Raw genomic sequence first — 15714 nt, forward strand, 5'->3', positions numbered from 1 at the left:
AAAAAAAATCCACGCACAGGCATTTTCCACCCTTCAATTGGAGTTCAGGACTGGAATATTGGGTCCTGCATTGAAACACCTGTGGAAGTAAGTTATCAAGGGATCACCTGCGATGATGACCGATGGAATTTATTATGTATGTATGTTAATGTATGTACTGTAACACTAGACCACTGAATGTACCTTCACCCTGTGTACACCATACCTGTACCACCAGAAGTGCAGACATCAAGATTCACCGCACGGCCCTGGACAACATGGACCACTTCCCCTATCTTGGGAGCCTCCTATCAACAGGAGCAGGCATTGACGAGCTCCAACACCACATCCAGTGCACCAGTGCAGCCTTTGGCCGCCTGAGGAAAAGAGTGTTTGAAGACCAGTCCCTCAAAACTGTTACCAAGCTTGTGGTCTACAGGGCCATAGTAATACCCGCCCTCCTGTATGGCTCAGAGACATGGACCATGTACAGAAGACACCTCAAGTCGCTGAAGAAATATCACCAGCGACGTCTCCGCAAGATCCTGCAAATCTCCTGGAAGGACAGACGCACAAACATTAGCGTCCTCGTCCAGGCCAATATCCCCAGCATTGAAGCTCTGACCACACTTGATCAGCTCCGCTGGGCAGGCCACATAGTTCGCATGCCAGACATGAGACTCCCAAAGCAAGCGCTCTATTCGGAACTCGTCCATGGCAAACGAGCCAAAGGTGAGCAGAGAAAACATTACAGAGACAGCCTCAAAGCCTCCCTGATAAAGTGCGACATCCCCACTGACACCTGGGAGTCCTTGGCCATAGACCGCCCTAAGTGGAGGAAGTGCATTCGGGAGGGCGCTGAGCTCCTTGAGTATCGTCGCCGAGAGCATGCAGAAATCAAGTGCAGGCAGCGGAAGGAGCGTGCAGCAAACCAGGCTCTCTGCCCACTCTATCCCTCAACGACTATCTGTCCCACCTGTGACAGAGACTGTGGTTCTCGTATTGGACTGTACAGCCACCTAAGAACTCGTGCTAAGAAACATAGAAAATAGGTGCAGGAGCAGGCCATTCAGCCCTTCTAGCCTGCACCGCCATTCAATGAGTTCATGGCTGAACATGAAACTTCAGTACCCCCTTCCTGCTTTCTCGCCATAACCCTTGATCCCCCGAGTAGTAAGGACTTCATCTAACTCCCTTTTGAATATATTTAGTGAATTGGCCTCAACTACTTTCTGTGGTAGAGAATTCCACAGGTTCACCACTCTCTGGGTGAAGAAGTTTCTCCTCATCTCGGTCCTAAATGGCTTACCCCTTATCCTCAGACTGTGACCCCTGGTTCTGGACTTCCCCAACATTGGGAACATTCTTTCTGCATCTAACCTGTCTAAACCCGTCAGAATTTTAAACGTTTCTATGAGGTCCCCTCTCATTCTTCTGAACTCCAGTGAATACAAGCCCAGTTGATCCAATCTTTCTTGATAGGTCAGTCCCGCCATCCCGGGAATCAGTCTGGTGAACCTTCGCTGCACTCCCTCAATAGCAAGAATGTCCTTCCTCAAGTTAGGAGACCAAAACTGTACACAATACTCCAGGTGTGGCCTCACCAAGGTCCTGTACAACTGTAGCAACACCTCCCTGCCCCTGTATTCAAATCCCCTCGCTATGAAGGCCAACATGCCATTTGCTTTCTTAACCGCCTGCTGTACCTGCATGCTCACCTTCAATGACTGATGTACCATGACACCCAGGTCTCGTTGCACCTTCCCTTTTCCTAATCTGTCACCATTCAGATAATAGTCTGTCTCTCTGTTTTTACCACCAAAGTGGATAACCTCACATTTATCCACTTTATACTTCATCTGCCATGCATTTGCCCACTCACCTAACCTATCCAAGTCACTCTGCAGCCTAATAGCATCCTCCTCGCAGCTCACACTGCCACCCAACTTAGTATCATCCGCAAATTTGGAGATACTGCATTTAATCCCCTCGTCTAAATCATTAATGTACAATGTAAACAGCTGGGGCCCCAGCACAGAACCTTGCGGCACTCCACTAGTCACTGCCTGCCATTCTGAAAAGTACCCGTTTACTCCTACTCTTTGCTTCCTGTCTGACAACCAGTTCTCAATCCACGTCAGCACACTACCCCCAATCCCATGAGCTTTAACTTTGCACATTAATCTCTTGTGTGGGACCTTGTCGAAAGCCTTCTGAAAGTCCAAATATACCACATCAACTGGTTCTCCTTTGTCCACTTTACTGGAAACATCCTCAAAAAATTCCAGAAGATTTGTCAAGCATGATTTCCCTTTCACAAATCCATGCTGACTTGGACCTATCATGTCACCATTTTCCAGATGCACTGCTATGACATCCTTAATAATTGATTCCATCATTTTACCCACTACTGAGGTCAGGCTGACCGGTCTATAATTCCCTGTTTTCTCTCTCCCTCCTTTTTTAAAAAGTGGGGTTACATTGGCTACCCTCCACTCCATAGGAACTGATCCAGAGTCAATGGAATGTTGGAAAATGACTGTCAATGCATCCGCTATTTCCAAGGCCACCTCCTTAAGTACTCTAGGATGCAGTCCATCAGGCCCTGGGGATTTATCGGCCTTCAATCCCATCAATTTCCCCAACACAATTTCCCGACTAATAAAGATTTCCCTCAGTTCCCCCTCCTTACGAGACCCTCTGACCCCTTTTATATCCGGAAGGTTGTTTGTATCCTCCTTAGTGAATACCGAACCAAAGTACTTGTTCAAGAGTGGAAACAAGTCTTCCTCGATTCCGAGGGACTGCCGATGATGATGATGCCATTGTTGGAGACCTAAAGGGTCACCTGTACACTGCAGGTAACCAAGTATAAAAGGGAGCTCAACTCTTGGTGTCCTCACTCTAGGAGCTGCAATAAAGCACTACGGTCACTACAGTTCAAGTACTAGACCCTTACCTCATGGAGTCGTTATTAGAGTGCTTGCATATACTACAACTGAAAAAGTGAAAAAGTATCGGGTTTGGATCTGTAAAGGAGAAATTATAATAATTTCTTAATGGTGACAGGACCTGTGGAGGAGCAATGGGATTTAGGTGTCCATATACACAATCACTCGCGTACAGGTATAAAAAGTAACCAAAATGCCTAATGGAATGTTGCTATTGATGTCAAAGGGGTCGGAATCCAAAAGTGAGGAAGTGTTGCTTCAATGGTAGAGAGCTTTGGTCAGACCCCATCAAATTTGATCTATTGTTTTCAAGGATTCAAAAGCCAAGGAACAGATGTTAAAAATTAAGTGTAAAAGAAGGGAAATCAGATGGAACTTTTTTTTTTACACCGAAAGATATTGGATTTTCCTCTTAATTCAAAGTTACTGAATTTAAATTGTCTGATGATTGAAAATTTTTAGCACTAAATTTCCACTTTGTTGTGCTTTTATGTTGCTTAATTCAAATTAACGGGCAATTCAATTTTTTTCGCTCAAAACATGACCTTGAATTATCAGTAGTCTGTAATCGAGTTGTCGAATAGGTTATTATGCAAGGCCTATTGATGCAGCCAACATAAATGGATGCAAGCGACAATTGGATACGTTTCTGGAGAGAGGATTGAGAGAGATGGTGAGAAGGCAGGTAGGTGAGGCTAATCTATTTAAAAAGGGATGGGGTTGTCGGTCTTAATGGCATTATTTATTAGGTTCTTCATTGAAACACCTGTGAACTCACCCCTTTTTGGCGTGGAAGCAAGTCATCCTCGATATGAGGGACCGCCTATGATGATGATGATGATGCTGATTCCCTAAAAAAAATTGTGTTATTAAAACAAACGAGTCAGATCATCTGATATTTTATATATACTTCTTGAAATTGTGCTGCATGTTTTTCGGATTCAGGATGAACATTCTAACTAATGGGGCCCAAGTTTCCACATGATTTGCACCTGATTTTTAGGAGCAACTGGTGGAGAACGGACTATCTTAGAAATCGCAATTCTCCACATTTTTTTTTCTGCAGTTCTAGTCAGTTAGAATAGTTTCACTTTGGAACAGAATTTTTTCTTCAAAAGGGGGCGTGTCCGGCCACTGACGCCTGATTTCAAAGTTTCCACAGTGAAAACGTACTCCAAACTAACTTAGAATGGAGCAAGTGAGGATTTTTGTAGAACTCAAAAAACCTTGTCTACACATTAAAAAATCAGGCGCAGGTTACAAATTAGGCGTCCAGAACGAGGTGGGGGGGGGAAGGGAAGTCATTAAATTCTACAATAAATCCTTATTTATACTTCTACAAATATTATACAAATAAATCCAACCTGAATAAACATTTATAAGCAAAGAAAAGATTAAATAAACCATCTTCCTACCTGTGTGAAAGTGCTTCAGGCAGGTTCAGTCAGCTCAGCGGTGTGGCGTGTTCCCGCGAGCGGGAGGGAGGGAGGGGCAGTCGGGCAGTAAGCAGGCAGCAAGCAGCCTTCCACTTGAGGTGGAAGCCTTACAGTCAGCTCAGCGGTGTGGCGTCGTTCCCGCGAACGGGAGGCAGGGAGGAGGTAGCCGTTCCCGACGGCGGGCGGGCAGGAGGGAGTGAGGGCCCGACCGACCGCAGCAGGGGTGGGGGGGGGGGGGGGGGAAGGCAGCCGTTCCCAATGGCGGGGGGGGGGGAAAGGAGGCAGTGAGAAGGCTGCAGGAAGCCTCAGAAGTTGAGCAGCCATTCCCGATGGCAGGGGGGGAGGCAGGCCGTCGGGAAATGGCTGCCTCAACTTCTGAGGCTTCCTGAAGCCTTCTCACTGCTGCAAGAAGCCTCAGTGCTGATGTGCTGATGGCAATGTGCTTTTATTAAAAAATGTTCAAAAATTAAACAGCCATAAAGAACTACAAAAATGGCCGAGTGCCAATGTTTCCTTCACACTGCGCGTGCGCGAACGCTCCAACGCGCACGAGCAGGGTTGCCGGCAGGAAAAAAACTAATTTAAATGGTACCCGCCTCCTACTTACAAAATCGGCGCGAGTGGTAGGCTCCGCCCCCCTGGGCGCCGCGCCAAGCTGCCATGGAGCTGCAGGGCGCTCCAGAATCGCGTGTTTCTTTTCTGGTGCCGTTTTCAGCGCGAAAAACGGGCGCCCAGCTCGGAGGGGTGCCCGTTTTGTAGCGTGTGGAAACTTGGGGCCATGATCTGTGGGGGGTAAAATGCCCATTTAGTTTAGAGAGTACATGTGGAATCCATATTAGTGGAATTCTGTTTCCCACAAGAAGCCACAAACTTTATATAAAACAGCAACTTAATTTGTACAACACCTTTAACATTTTTAAACATCTCGAGGTGCTTCATAGCTGGCGGGGGGTCAGAACAGGATGAAAATTAGGAGAGGTGACCCCAGACGTTGTCGAACAGGGAGATTTTAAGGAGGTCTTTGAAGGTGGGAAGAGATGAAGCAAGGCAGAGGGGTTTAGAGGAAGAATTTCAGAGTGTAGGGGTGTGATGACTGAAGGTCGTGTCACTCCATACAGCATGAATACATTTGCGAAGATGCTAGCCATGTGTGGGACTTGGGGTGCTGTACTAGGTTAGCACACTGCACTTTTATTACTAGGACTGAGGGTTGAACCCAGCCGATGGGATAAAAGCCATTTCTGTCTGTCTGCTGTATATAAATTGATTTTGGCATTCTAGCCCAGTTCTTAATATATGTGGTTAACAGTGCAAAAATACCCCTAATTTGGCAGTCTGACATGGAGAAGTCCAAGGGATGGTTTCTGTGGGAAAGGAACATTTCGTGGGTGTATTAGGCAATGCTGATGTGAAGTTAGGAGTAAGTAACATTGTTGGGTCTGTCCCACAATCCTCTTGTCTTGCTTTATTATCTCATTGAAAAAGACTGCTTCCAGACTATTACAATAGGCAAAATATTGTGGATGCTGGAAATCTGAAATATAAACAGAAAATGCTGGAAATACTCAGCAGGTCAAGCAGCATCTGTGGGAAGAGAGAAACAGCATGTTTTGTTTATATTTTGCCTCCAGACTATGACTAACTAGTGGTTTGAAAGAAAAATGAAAGAGGCTTGAGAAAAGCCAGTTAGTATACATTTGGCTAGTAAATGTAAGATATGTTCCTGTAAAATCAAATCATAGAATTGTACTGCATAAAAGAAGCCCATTCAGCCTATTGCACCTATGCCATTTTAAAGAGCTATCCATGTAGTCTCATTACCCTGCCCAATTGCCATGGCCTTTTACATTTTTCTCTTTCAAATGTTTATCCACCTCCTTTTTTAAAACTGTATCTGATTCTGCTTCTATCACTGTGTCTGGCAGGACATTCCATGTTTTAATAACCCTCCTTGGGAAAAAAAACTCCTAATTTCTCCCTTCGTTCTTTTGGTGGTGATCTTAATTTCATGTTCTGACTCACCAATCAGTAGAAATAATTTTTCTCAATTTACCTGATAAAAGAAACCCGTTATAATTTTGACCCCTCTAACACATTGCCTTTTAACCTTCTCTGCTATATTAAAAAGAGTGCCAGTTTCTCCATTATGTCCTCACAACTAAAGCCTCTCATCCCTGGTATCATTCTAGTGTGTCTCTTTATTCTCTCCATGGTCTTGGCATCCTACTTAAAGTGGGTTCTCAAAAACTGGACACAATGGGCACAATTTTCCCCAGTAATTTGTGCCGTTTTTTTGGAGCAGGCTGCTTTTTTTGGCCTAAGTTTTAAAAAAAAAACAGTTTCCCCGATCAATTTGCACCAGCGTAACTCAGTTAGTTACGATTTTTTTAGGTAAGTTTTTTTTTCAGCCAAAGGGGGCATAACCTGCCACATGCACCAATTCTGGCCATTTAGGCGTTTGGCCAGCTGAGAGTTACTCCAGTTCTGCTTAGGCCAGTGTATGTGGCCTCTGCAGAAAAACTTTCCAGAGAGTTAAAGAAATTGGCGCAGGTAAGTGCAGCAGATGCGCGGACAGCAGCAGGAAAGGTAAGAGAGATGGGGGGGGGAGAGAGAGAGAGCGGGGGTGGGGGGGGTGTAACGGGGTGGGGGGGAAGAGAGGGGGCGAGGGGAAGATTTTCGGGTGTAATTAGGTGCAGGGACTGGGAGGGAGGGGGCCATTCGACCTGGGATAGGAGCGTGGATTGAACTGGCAAGCCCTTCGGCCTAGGCTAGGAGCGGGAACGGGAGAGCACTCTGGGCCAGGATCGGGCGGGGGAGCGGATCGGCAAACCCTTCGGCCTGGGCTAGAGGCAGGGGACCAAGACCAGTAAGGCACCCGAGGCGGGGGGTGGGTGGGGGAGCTGGAGCTAGACTGGCACAGGCAAGGGGCTCGCGGCGGGCTAGGGATTTGGGGTCCGGCTACAAGACAAGCCATGGGGGGGGGGGGGGGGGGGAGAGGAGAGGAGAGGAGAGGAGAGATAGCCGATCAGAAGGCTTGGTGCCCGGGCAGGGGGAGGGAGAGACATCCGAGCTGTACTGAACATGTGCATCCATTGGAGCGACGTCAAAAACGCAAGTTTTTTTTTCCCTGCGCATGCGTGGCTTCATCTTTTGGTGCAGACAGCAGGCTCCACCCCCGAAGGTGACTGGACATGCTACGCAGCTCCAAATTTGATTTATAGATCGCGGAAACTTTGGAAAAATATTTATGGCGCATTTCTGGCCTACAAAACCCGGCGTAACTGGCAATACACCAGAAAATGGGAGCCAATATTTTTTAGGATTATGTGGGGAATTGCATGGAATATCCTTTCCACTTCAATACACAGTGGTAGCACTTTAAGGGGACTGGTTGAATTGCAGTTATCTTATTTCATCAATGAAATGTTTTAAAATAGTACTTATTTGGGGAAAGCAACTTTGTCCGCTCTTCATTTTTATAATTAATGACATTTATATTCTTCTTTTCAGTGACGTGGACCCTCATGTCAGGGATTGTGTAAAAACCTACACTGAGGACTGGGCTATTGTGAATCGAAAGTAAGTGTTAAGTTTTATATTTGTTTTTACTAAAGTTCAGTCTATGTGCTTAGTGAAGTTTAACAGTAATGCAATTTTGAAAAATTTATATAACCAGGTATCACAAACTCAGCACAGGATTTAATCCCAACACACTTGACAAACAGAAGGAAAGGCAGAAGGGTTTACCAAAACAGATCTTTGAGTCGGATGAAATCCCAGACACCAACAGTTACCAGGATGATCAGGTGAAGCACTTTGTTGACAGTATTTGCAAAGCGAAAATTAGATAAAGTACCCAGGATGAGTTACAAGCTGGTATCAACATCAACTTCATCGCTTCTCGGCCTTTTGGCTAAGATCATGCGTAACTGACCTGACAGGGGAGTAACCACCATAACCCCAAGGTGGTTCTCCCTGGATCAGGAAGGTATATGCTTGCTTTTTTGGAAATAGGAGGTGGGTGGGGTGGCTTGACCCATCCACCTCCACGGAGGTGTGTGGGGGGCCTGACCATCCACCTCCATGGCACGAACCTGGTATTGCAGTACTTCCAGGAACGGTGCAGTGGCTCTAGGCCTTTTGGCTAAGAGCATTGGCGCAGAGTGATCCTTGATGTGTGCAAGGTGACCTCTGGCGTTTGTGATTTGACAAAGAATTGGAACGATTGGCTATGAATTTAAAAAAAAAAATCAACATCAACTTCACAAAAACAGAATATATGGTCATTATCACACTACTGTTTGTGGGAGTTTGCTGTGCGCAAATTGGCTGCCGCGTTTTCTACATCATTATCATCATCATAATCGGTAGTCCCTCGGAATCGAGGAGGACTTGCTTCCACTCCCAAAGTGAGTTCTCTGACGGCTGAATAGTCCGATACGAGAGCCACAGACCCTGTTACAGGTGGGACAGACATTCGTCGGGGGAAGAGGTCGGTGGGGCTGGTTTGCCGCGTGCTCCTTCCGCTGCCTGCGCCTGGCCTCTTCATGCTCCTTGCGTCGAGCCTCAAAGAGCTCAACGCCCTCCCAGATGGACTTTCTCCACCTCGGGCGGTCTGCGGCCAGGGTCTCCCAGGTGTCAGTGGTGATGTCGCACTTTACCAGGGAGGCTTTGAGGGTGTTCTTATAACGTTTCCGTTGCCCACCTTTGGCTCGTTTACCATGAAGGAGCTTCACATAAAGCATTTGCTTAGGGAGTCTCGTATCTGGCTTGCGAACTATGTGGCCTGCCCAGCGAAGCTGATCGAGTGTGGTCAGTGCTTCAATACTGGGGATGTTAGCCTGGTCGAGGACACTGATGTTGGTGCGCCTGTCCTCCCACGAGATTTGCAGGATCTTGTGGAGACATCGTTGGTGATATATCTCCAGCGACTTGAGGTGCCTTCTGTACATCGTCCATGCCTCAGATCCATACAGGAGGATGGGTATTACTACAGCCCTGTAGACCATGAGCTTGGTGATAGATTTGAGGGCCTGGTCTTCAAACATTCTTTTCTGCAGGCGGCCGAAGGCTGCGCTGGCGCACTGGAGGCGATGCTGAATCTCCGCATCAATGTCTGCCTTTGTTGATGAGAGGCTCCCGAGATATGGAAAATGGTCCACGTTGTCCAGGGCCGCGCCGTGGATCTTGATGATTGGAGGGCAGTGCTGTGCGGAGATGACAAGCTGGTGAAGGACCTTTGTCTTACAGATGTTAAGCGTAAGGCCCATGCTTTCATACATTACTACAGTGACTACACTTCAAAAGTACATCATTGGCTGTAAAGCGCTTTGGGATGTCCTGAGGTCGTGAAAAGCACTATATAAATGCAAGTCTTTCTGTCTATCTAATCAAAGGGCAGTTGTGTTTGTATGTATAAAATAATCAATACTCAGGAGTACAATACAGATTGTAATCTTCTTGAAATTAAATGACATCCTAAAATAAGAACTTGTATTTATATAGTGCCTCATCAAGTATTTCAAATGTCTCAAAATGCTTCACGCACAATGAATACTGGAATTGTAGTCACTTATAGAAAGAAATGAGGCATCTAACCCACAGAGGCCCAGTAAACAACAATGATATATTTATTCTATAAGAAAAGATAGAAACATAGAAATTTACAGCATAGAAGAAGGCCATTTCGGCCCATCGTGTCCGCTCCGGCCGACAAAGTGCCACACGGCTCTTGGTCAGCAGCCCTAAAGGTTACATATAAACCTATGAACAATGGTGGAAAGGCAAAGAGCACCCAGCCCAACCTGTCCGCCTCACACAACTGCGACTTACTAAAACGTTCTACACTCCACTCCAACTGGAGCCATGTGATCTCCTGGGAAAGGCAGAAATCAGATTAAAAACCCAGGCCAGTTTTGGGGAGAAAAAATCTGGGAAAATTCCTCTCCGACCCATCAAGGTGATCAAAACTAGCCCAGGAGATCACCCTGGCCGTATTCTATTCCCTGCAGTACTTACCATTATATCTGCTCCTTCCAACAAAAGATCATCCAGTCTAATCCCAATTACCAGCTCTAGATCTGTAACCCGGCAGGTTACTGCCCATCCAACCATCTCTTAAAAGTGGTGAAGGTTTCTGCATCCACCACTCTTCCAGGAAGCGAGTTCCACATCCCCACAACCCTCTGCGTAAAGAAGCCCCCCCCTCAAATCCCCTCTAAACCTTCCACCAACCACCTTAAAACTATGTCCCCACGTAATAGACCCCTCCACCAATGGAAATAGACCCTTACTATCCACTATGTCCAGGCCCCTTGTGCACCTCAATGAGGTCTTCTCTCAACCTCCTCTGTTCCAATGAGAACAAACCCAGCCTATCCAATCTGGCCTCATAGTAAATCTCCTCTGCACCCTCTCTAGTGCAATCATGTCCTTCCTATAATACGGCGACCAATGCTGCACGCAATACTCCAGCTGTGGCCTAACCAAAGTATTATACAATTTAAGCATAACCTCCCTGCTCTTATATTCTATGCCTCGGCCAATAAAGGCAAGCATTCCGTATGCCATCTTAACCACCTTATCCACCTGGCCTGCTACTTTCAGGGATCTGTAATAAACAGCAGCAAAATGTTCAGCAGCAGAACCCTAATCCCCTGAGGTAATTTTGTAAAGCTCCAGAAAATTCCCCCCCTTGCACCTCAACTGATCTGTTCTTTACAGAGAAAATTGCCTTCTCATTATTTTCTACACCTACTATTATGGCATCTGCAAATTTAGGGATTTTGCTAACAATGCTGTAGGTTTGTAGGCCGCTTAATTAAAAACAGCACAAGTTGAGATGCACGGGATGGTATTGTAGATTAGACAAGTGACTTGTGACCTCTGAACCTTGGTTCAAATGAAGCCTATATTGTTGAGATGAAAGTTTCCTTTGTCTGCTGGCTGCAATGATCCTACAGTTTTAGGTATGGGCAATAAATGCTGGCTTTGCCAGCGACGCCTACATCTCAATGAATTTTTTAAAAAGTAAATGGCTTTGGGGTGGTCTTAATTGTGGCCTTACTGGTCATGGGCCCACAGCACAACACTACCTTTAACTTGGCAGTAATTGACATTGATTTGGCAATCTCGGTCAAGAGGTTAAAATACATCTGGGAAATAGAAAAGTTTGTACTGATGAGTTAGGAGGTGCCTTTTTGATGTTAGGGTGAAGAATATTGTTGGGATAGACCAGAGTGAGCATTACTTTTTGAATTGAGCCCAAGTCAGAGTGCAACATGTAGATTACTGTACATACAGCCTTCATGATACTATAGTAACCTACTAGAACAGCAAGCAACGTGATAACATTGCACTTTTGTTGCAGGGACATCACTCATCCATGTTCGCACTCCATTGGGAGTGGTATTTAAGAAAATAAGAAACATAAGAATTAGGAGAGGAAATAGACCATACGGCCCCTCGAACCTATTCAATAAGATCATGGCTTATCCTCAACCTCAACTTTACTTTCCTGCACTGTCCCTATATCCCTTGATTCTCTTTTAGGTTAAAATGTTAAATTTAATTTTTCTTTTAATATAAAATGAAGGACTCACTGCATAAACAATCAAAATGATAGACCACAGATTTAAATTTGCCTGACATAATTCACTTGCTGATTTATTGCTCGTAATTGTATATTTCTTGAGCAAAAAATTTAAAAATGCTTAACTCTGCTCCTGTGTCGCTCACAGTTTAGCTCGTGTGTATCTGGGATTGCAGAAGGTCTCAAATGATATTTAGTTCTGTAGTGGTAGTTTTTCTCTAAATGAGCTTAAAGTAATGGTACTTTAATCAGAGTCATTTGCTCAGCAGACTTGCTGCACCGTGTGCCTTCTGAGTTTCCATTCATTGCAGTTTTTTTGTTCCCTCTTTTATCTTTCCAGCAAAAAAAAATTAAGGAAGTGATATTGGAAGCTTTCGAACATTATCCAAGCATTCACAGAGCAAATGAAATATCCCTATTTCGTGTAATTTTTTTCTCTTGCAGTGGGGAAGTATTGGGGTTTCATTCAGCACCTGCCCATTCATAGTATAGTTAAAATCAGGACCTCACTGTGTGGGGACTTGCAGGCCTGTATCTGCAACTTGCCACCCTGAGAGTGGACTTTGAACAAGACATTGATTTTTATTGTGGTCCTCAACAAAAAGTTAGAGCACAGAACTAAACAAATGACTCTCTGATTGCAGGATGATTTGAAAAGGCGTTCTGTATCAATAGATGATACTCCTAGAGGTAGCTGGGCCTGCAGTATTTTTGATCTCAAAAATTCGCTTCCTGATGCTGTTCTTCCAAATCTACTTGATCGATCTCCAATTGAAGAAATAGACCAACAGAACGAAGAACAGAGGAAGGGAAATCGACACAAGGAGCTGTTTGCACTTTATCCGGCAACGGAAGAGGTTGGAGAATTAATCGTGTGTGTTTGATGGAGCTCTGTACCATGCAATTTCATAGTGTGATCTTTTCAGTGTCACGTAACATGGTTTTATGTAAAGATGAACAGTATTAATCGGCACTAATTGATGTTAATTGGCCACTTCACTTAGAAACCATGGGATGGCAGGTGTGGGAAATGAAAAATGTCACACTGATGCATAGGAGCTACTATTCTGAGATTAGAGGGGATTTTGCTCTACATCTATCCTGCATTAGGTCTGCCCTGGGAGTACTTGATGCTCACATTGGATACCTGAACTGCGAAGTGTTCCATTATCTAACATTCCTCACAATGAAAAGTACAAAATTCACAAATCAAATAAAGTTAGCAAAGGCTTCTTCAACAGCACCCCCTAAACCTACGATCTCTACGACCTAGAAGGACAAGGGCAGCAGGCGCGTGGGGACACCATCACCAGCAAATTCCTGTCTAAGTCACATACCATCCTGACTTGGAAATATATCGCCGTTCCTTCATCAACATCACTAGGTCAAAATCCTGGAACTCCCTCCCTAACAGCACTATGGGCTCAAGTTTTGGACCCCCACTAGAACGGTGCACGTCGGAGAGGCCCGCTTAATTTGTAGAACACAAATTGCGCCGAATACTTACCTCGCGATTCTCCGATACCTCTCGACCCATTTCCACCTCGGCACGGCGCAGCAGGAGCTGCTGGGGGTGGAGCTACAGCCCTGCGCCGAAAACATTGCCGGCAGCTGCGCGCGTACGCAGTAGCTCCTGGCCCTCCCAGCGCGTCCTGTCTCCGGGGCGACGACCCTATCCCAGGCCAAAGGGACATCGCCCCTATCCCCGGCCAAGTGGCCTGACACCACTTACCTCATCGGCGGGGCCCGCCCGCCCGGCCTCTCGCTGGGGGCGGGCCCCGCCCGAAGACCTCGTTGGAGTCGGCGGCGGTGGCGGGCCTGTTCAGCCCGCCAAGCCTCCCCCCCCCCCCCCCCTCCCCCGTTCAGCCTCCCCTTCCCACCTCCCCGTTCAGCCTCCCCCTCGCCCCGCCCCCTCCCGATTCAGCCTCCCCCCTCCTCTCCTCTTCTCCCCACCCTCCTCGCCCCCCTCCTCTCCTCCCTCCTCCCCCTCCTCTCCCTACCCCCTCTCCCTCCCTCCTCCCCCTCCTCTCCCTACCCCCTCTCCCTCCCCCTCCCCCCCTCCCCCCCCCCTCTTTCTCCCCCCCCCCTCTTTCTCCCCCCCCCCCCCCCACACCTCGCTGTAAGAAACACAGACACTGACAGAGAGAGAGACACACACTGGGGGGGCGTCCCAGCACGCTGTTGGAGGGCTCCTGGTGCTGCAGTAGGTGAGTAGAAATAATTTTTTATTTATTGATTGATTTTTTAATTTTTTTTATATTTAATTTTTACTTTTTTTTGATTGATTTATTGATTTATTTATAATTTATTATTGATGGTGGCTCTTTATTTGTAAAAGTGAAGTGTTTAATGTTTGTAAACTTCCCTCTCATTTATTAAGTGCAGGCAAGATTTTTCTGACTGTACAAAAATCTACACTTATTCCATTCTAAGTTAGTTTGGAGTACGTTTTCGCTGCCTAAACTTGCAAAACAGGCGTAAGTGGCTGGACACGTCCCCTTTTGAAAAGAAAATCTGTTTTAAAATGAAACTATTCTAACTGACGAGAACTGGAGCAAACTAAATGCCGAGAATTGCAATTTCTAAGATGCTCCATTCTAAATTAGTTGCTCCAAAAAAATAGGAGCAACTCTGGCCGAAACTTGAGCCCTTTAGGAGTACCTTCACCACAAGGACTGCAGCGGTTCAAGAAGGCGGCTCACCAGCACCTTCTCCAGGGCAATTAGGAATGGGCAATAATTGCTGGCTCTGCCAACAACGCCTGCATCCCAGGAACAAATTAAAAATATATATTTTGTGTATATATAATACTGCATAGATATACACTAACAATAGATCTGCTTAATCACTTGCTATGATGTGAGCTGATATTTTTCTCCCCTTTAAAATGTTTAAACCATTTCCGCATACATTAACTTTTTGGTACTAATATAAGCAACAGTTCCCCTTTTTTATTTCTCTCCTGCTCCTCAGTCTATTGAGGACAACCACCATCCATAGCTGAGCTTGTGGGTAGATTGTTGTTCCTGCAATCAACTGTGTGGATTGGGTGTTGCTTCTGGCTGAGTGTGGCCAGTTGCTTTGAAACCAGCGACATATGAAAATTATGTTTGGGAGTGACTCTGCCTTTTTTCCCCCTTCTGTTCTTGTCAGTGAGTCCTTGGCTTTCATTTTGTACTTTCATTTCCCCATTCCCAGGTGCACACAGGAACAGGAATTTGGCATAAAGCAAACCCTGACACTTCCACCCAACCCCTTCACTTGCAGTCGGCCAGGAATTCTTTTAAAATAACATTCGTGGTTTCCCCCGGCGTGGTTTCTTCCCTACTCTCTGAAGATGACTCAATCCTGGAATACAGTTCATTGACTTCAACAGTCCACTGTCCAATTTACCATTCTTCACTTGTGAGCCTACTCAGTGAGTGTCAGGCTATTCAACACTGGAGGGCATCTCCGCCTTCCCTGATCCTGTCCTCATCCACTGTCCCTGTGAGCACTTTTCAGCAGAGCTCATTGGGCAGCTATCAGGAGCGCGAGTCCCCGCCGATTTCACTCGCTATTTTAGAAACGGCAAGGCTAATTGTAGCATCCCAACTGCTGCCTCGGCTAGAAATGTGTGATAACTCAAGACAGACAAAGAATTGAATCTAGAACCTTCTAACCTGTATGGCTCAATACCACATAATATAGTGTATTTCCCAACAGCCATTGGGGGGGGGGGGGTCTTTAAAATGGTCCATTGAAGGCTGTGACTGAA

At 46.0% G+C, this 15714-nt stretch overlaps 1 protein-coding gene and 1 pseudogene across 8 annotated transcripts in view; both read left to right on the top strand.

Annotated features, from left to right (window-relative positions):
• Window positions 1-15714, top strand: part of dock7 (dedicator of cytokinesis 7) — a 193195-nt gene that overhangs the window by 13708 nt on the left and 163773 nt on the right. For all 8 annotated transcript variants that reach the window (XM_070887063.1, XM_070887064.1, XM_070887066.1 and 5 more), the window contains exons 4-6: window positions 7877-7945; window positions 8043-8172; window positions 12602-12814. In XM_070887063.1, the coding sequence (XP_070743164.1) occupies window positions 7877-7945; window positions 8043-8172; window positions 12602-12814 (412 nt within the window). The remainder of the gene's footprint in view (window positions 1-7876; window positions 7946-8042; window positions 8173-12601; window positions 12815-15714) is intronic.
• On the top strand, window positions 8260-8497 carry LOC139269958 (U2 spliceosomal RNA; annotated as a pseudogene).

This window comes from Pristiophorus japonicus, chromosome 8, assembly GCF_044704955.1.
Source record: "Pristiophorus japonicus isolate sPriJap1 chromosome 8, sPriJap1.hap1, whole genome shotgun sequence".
Classification (NCBI taxonomy): domain Eukaryota; kingdom Metazoa; phylum Chordata; class Chondrichthyes; family Pristiophoridae; genus Pristiophorus; species Pristiophorus japonicus.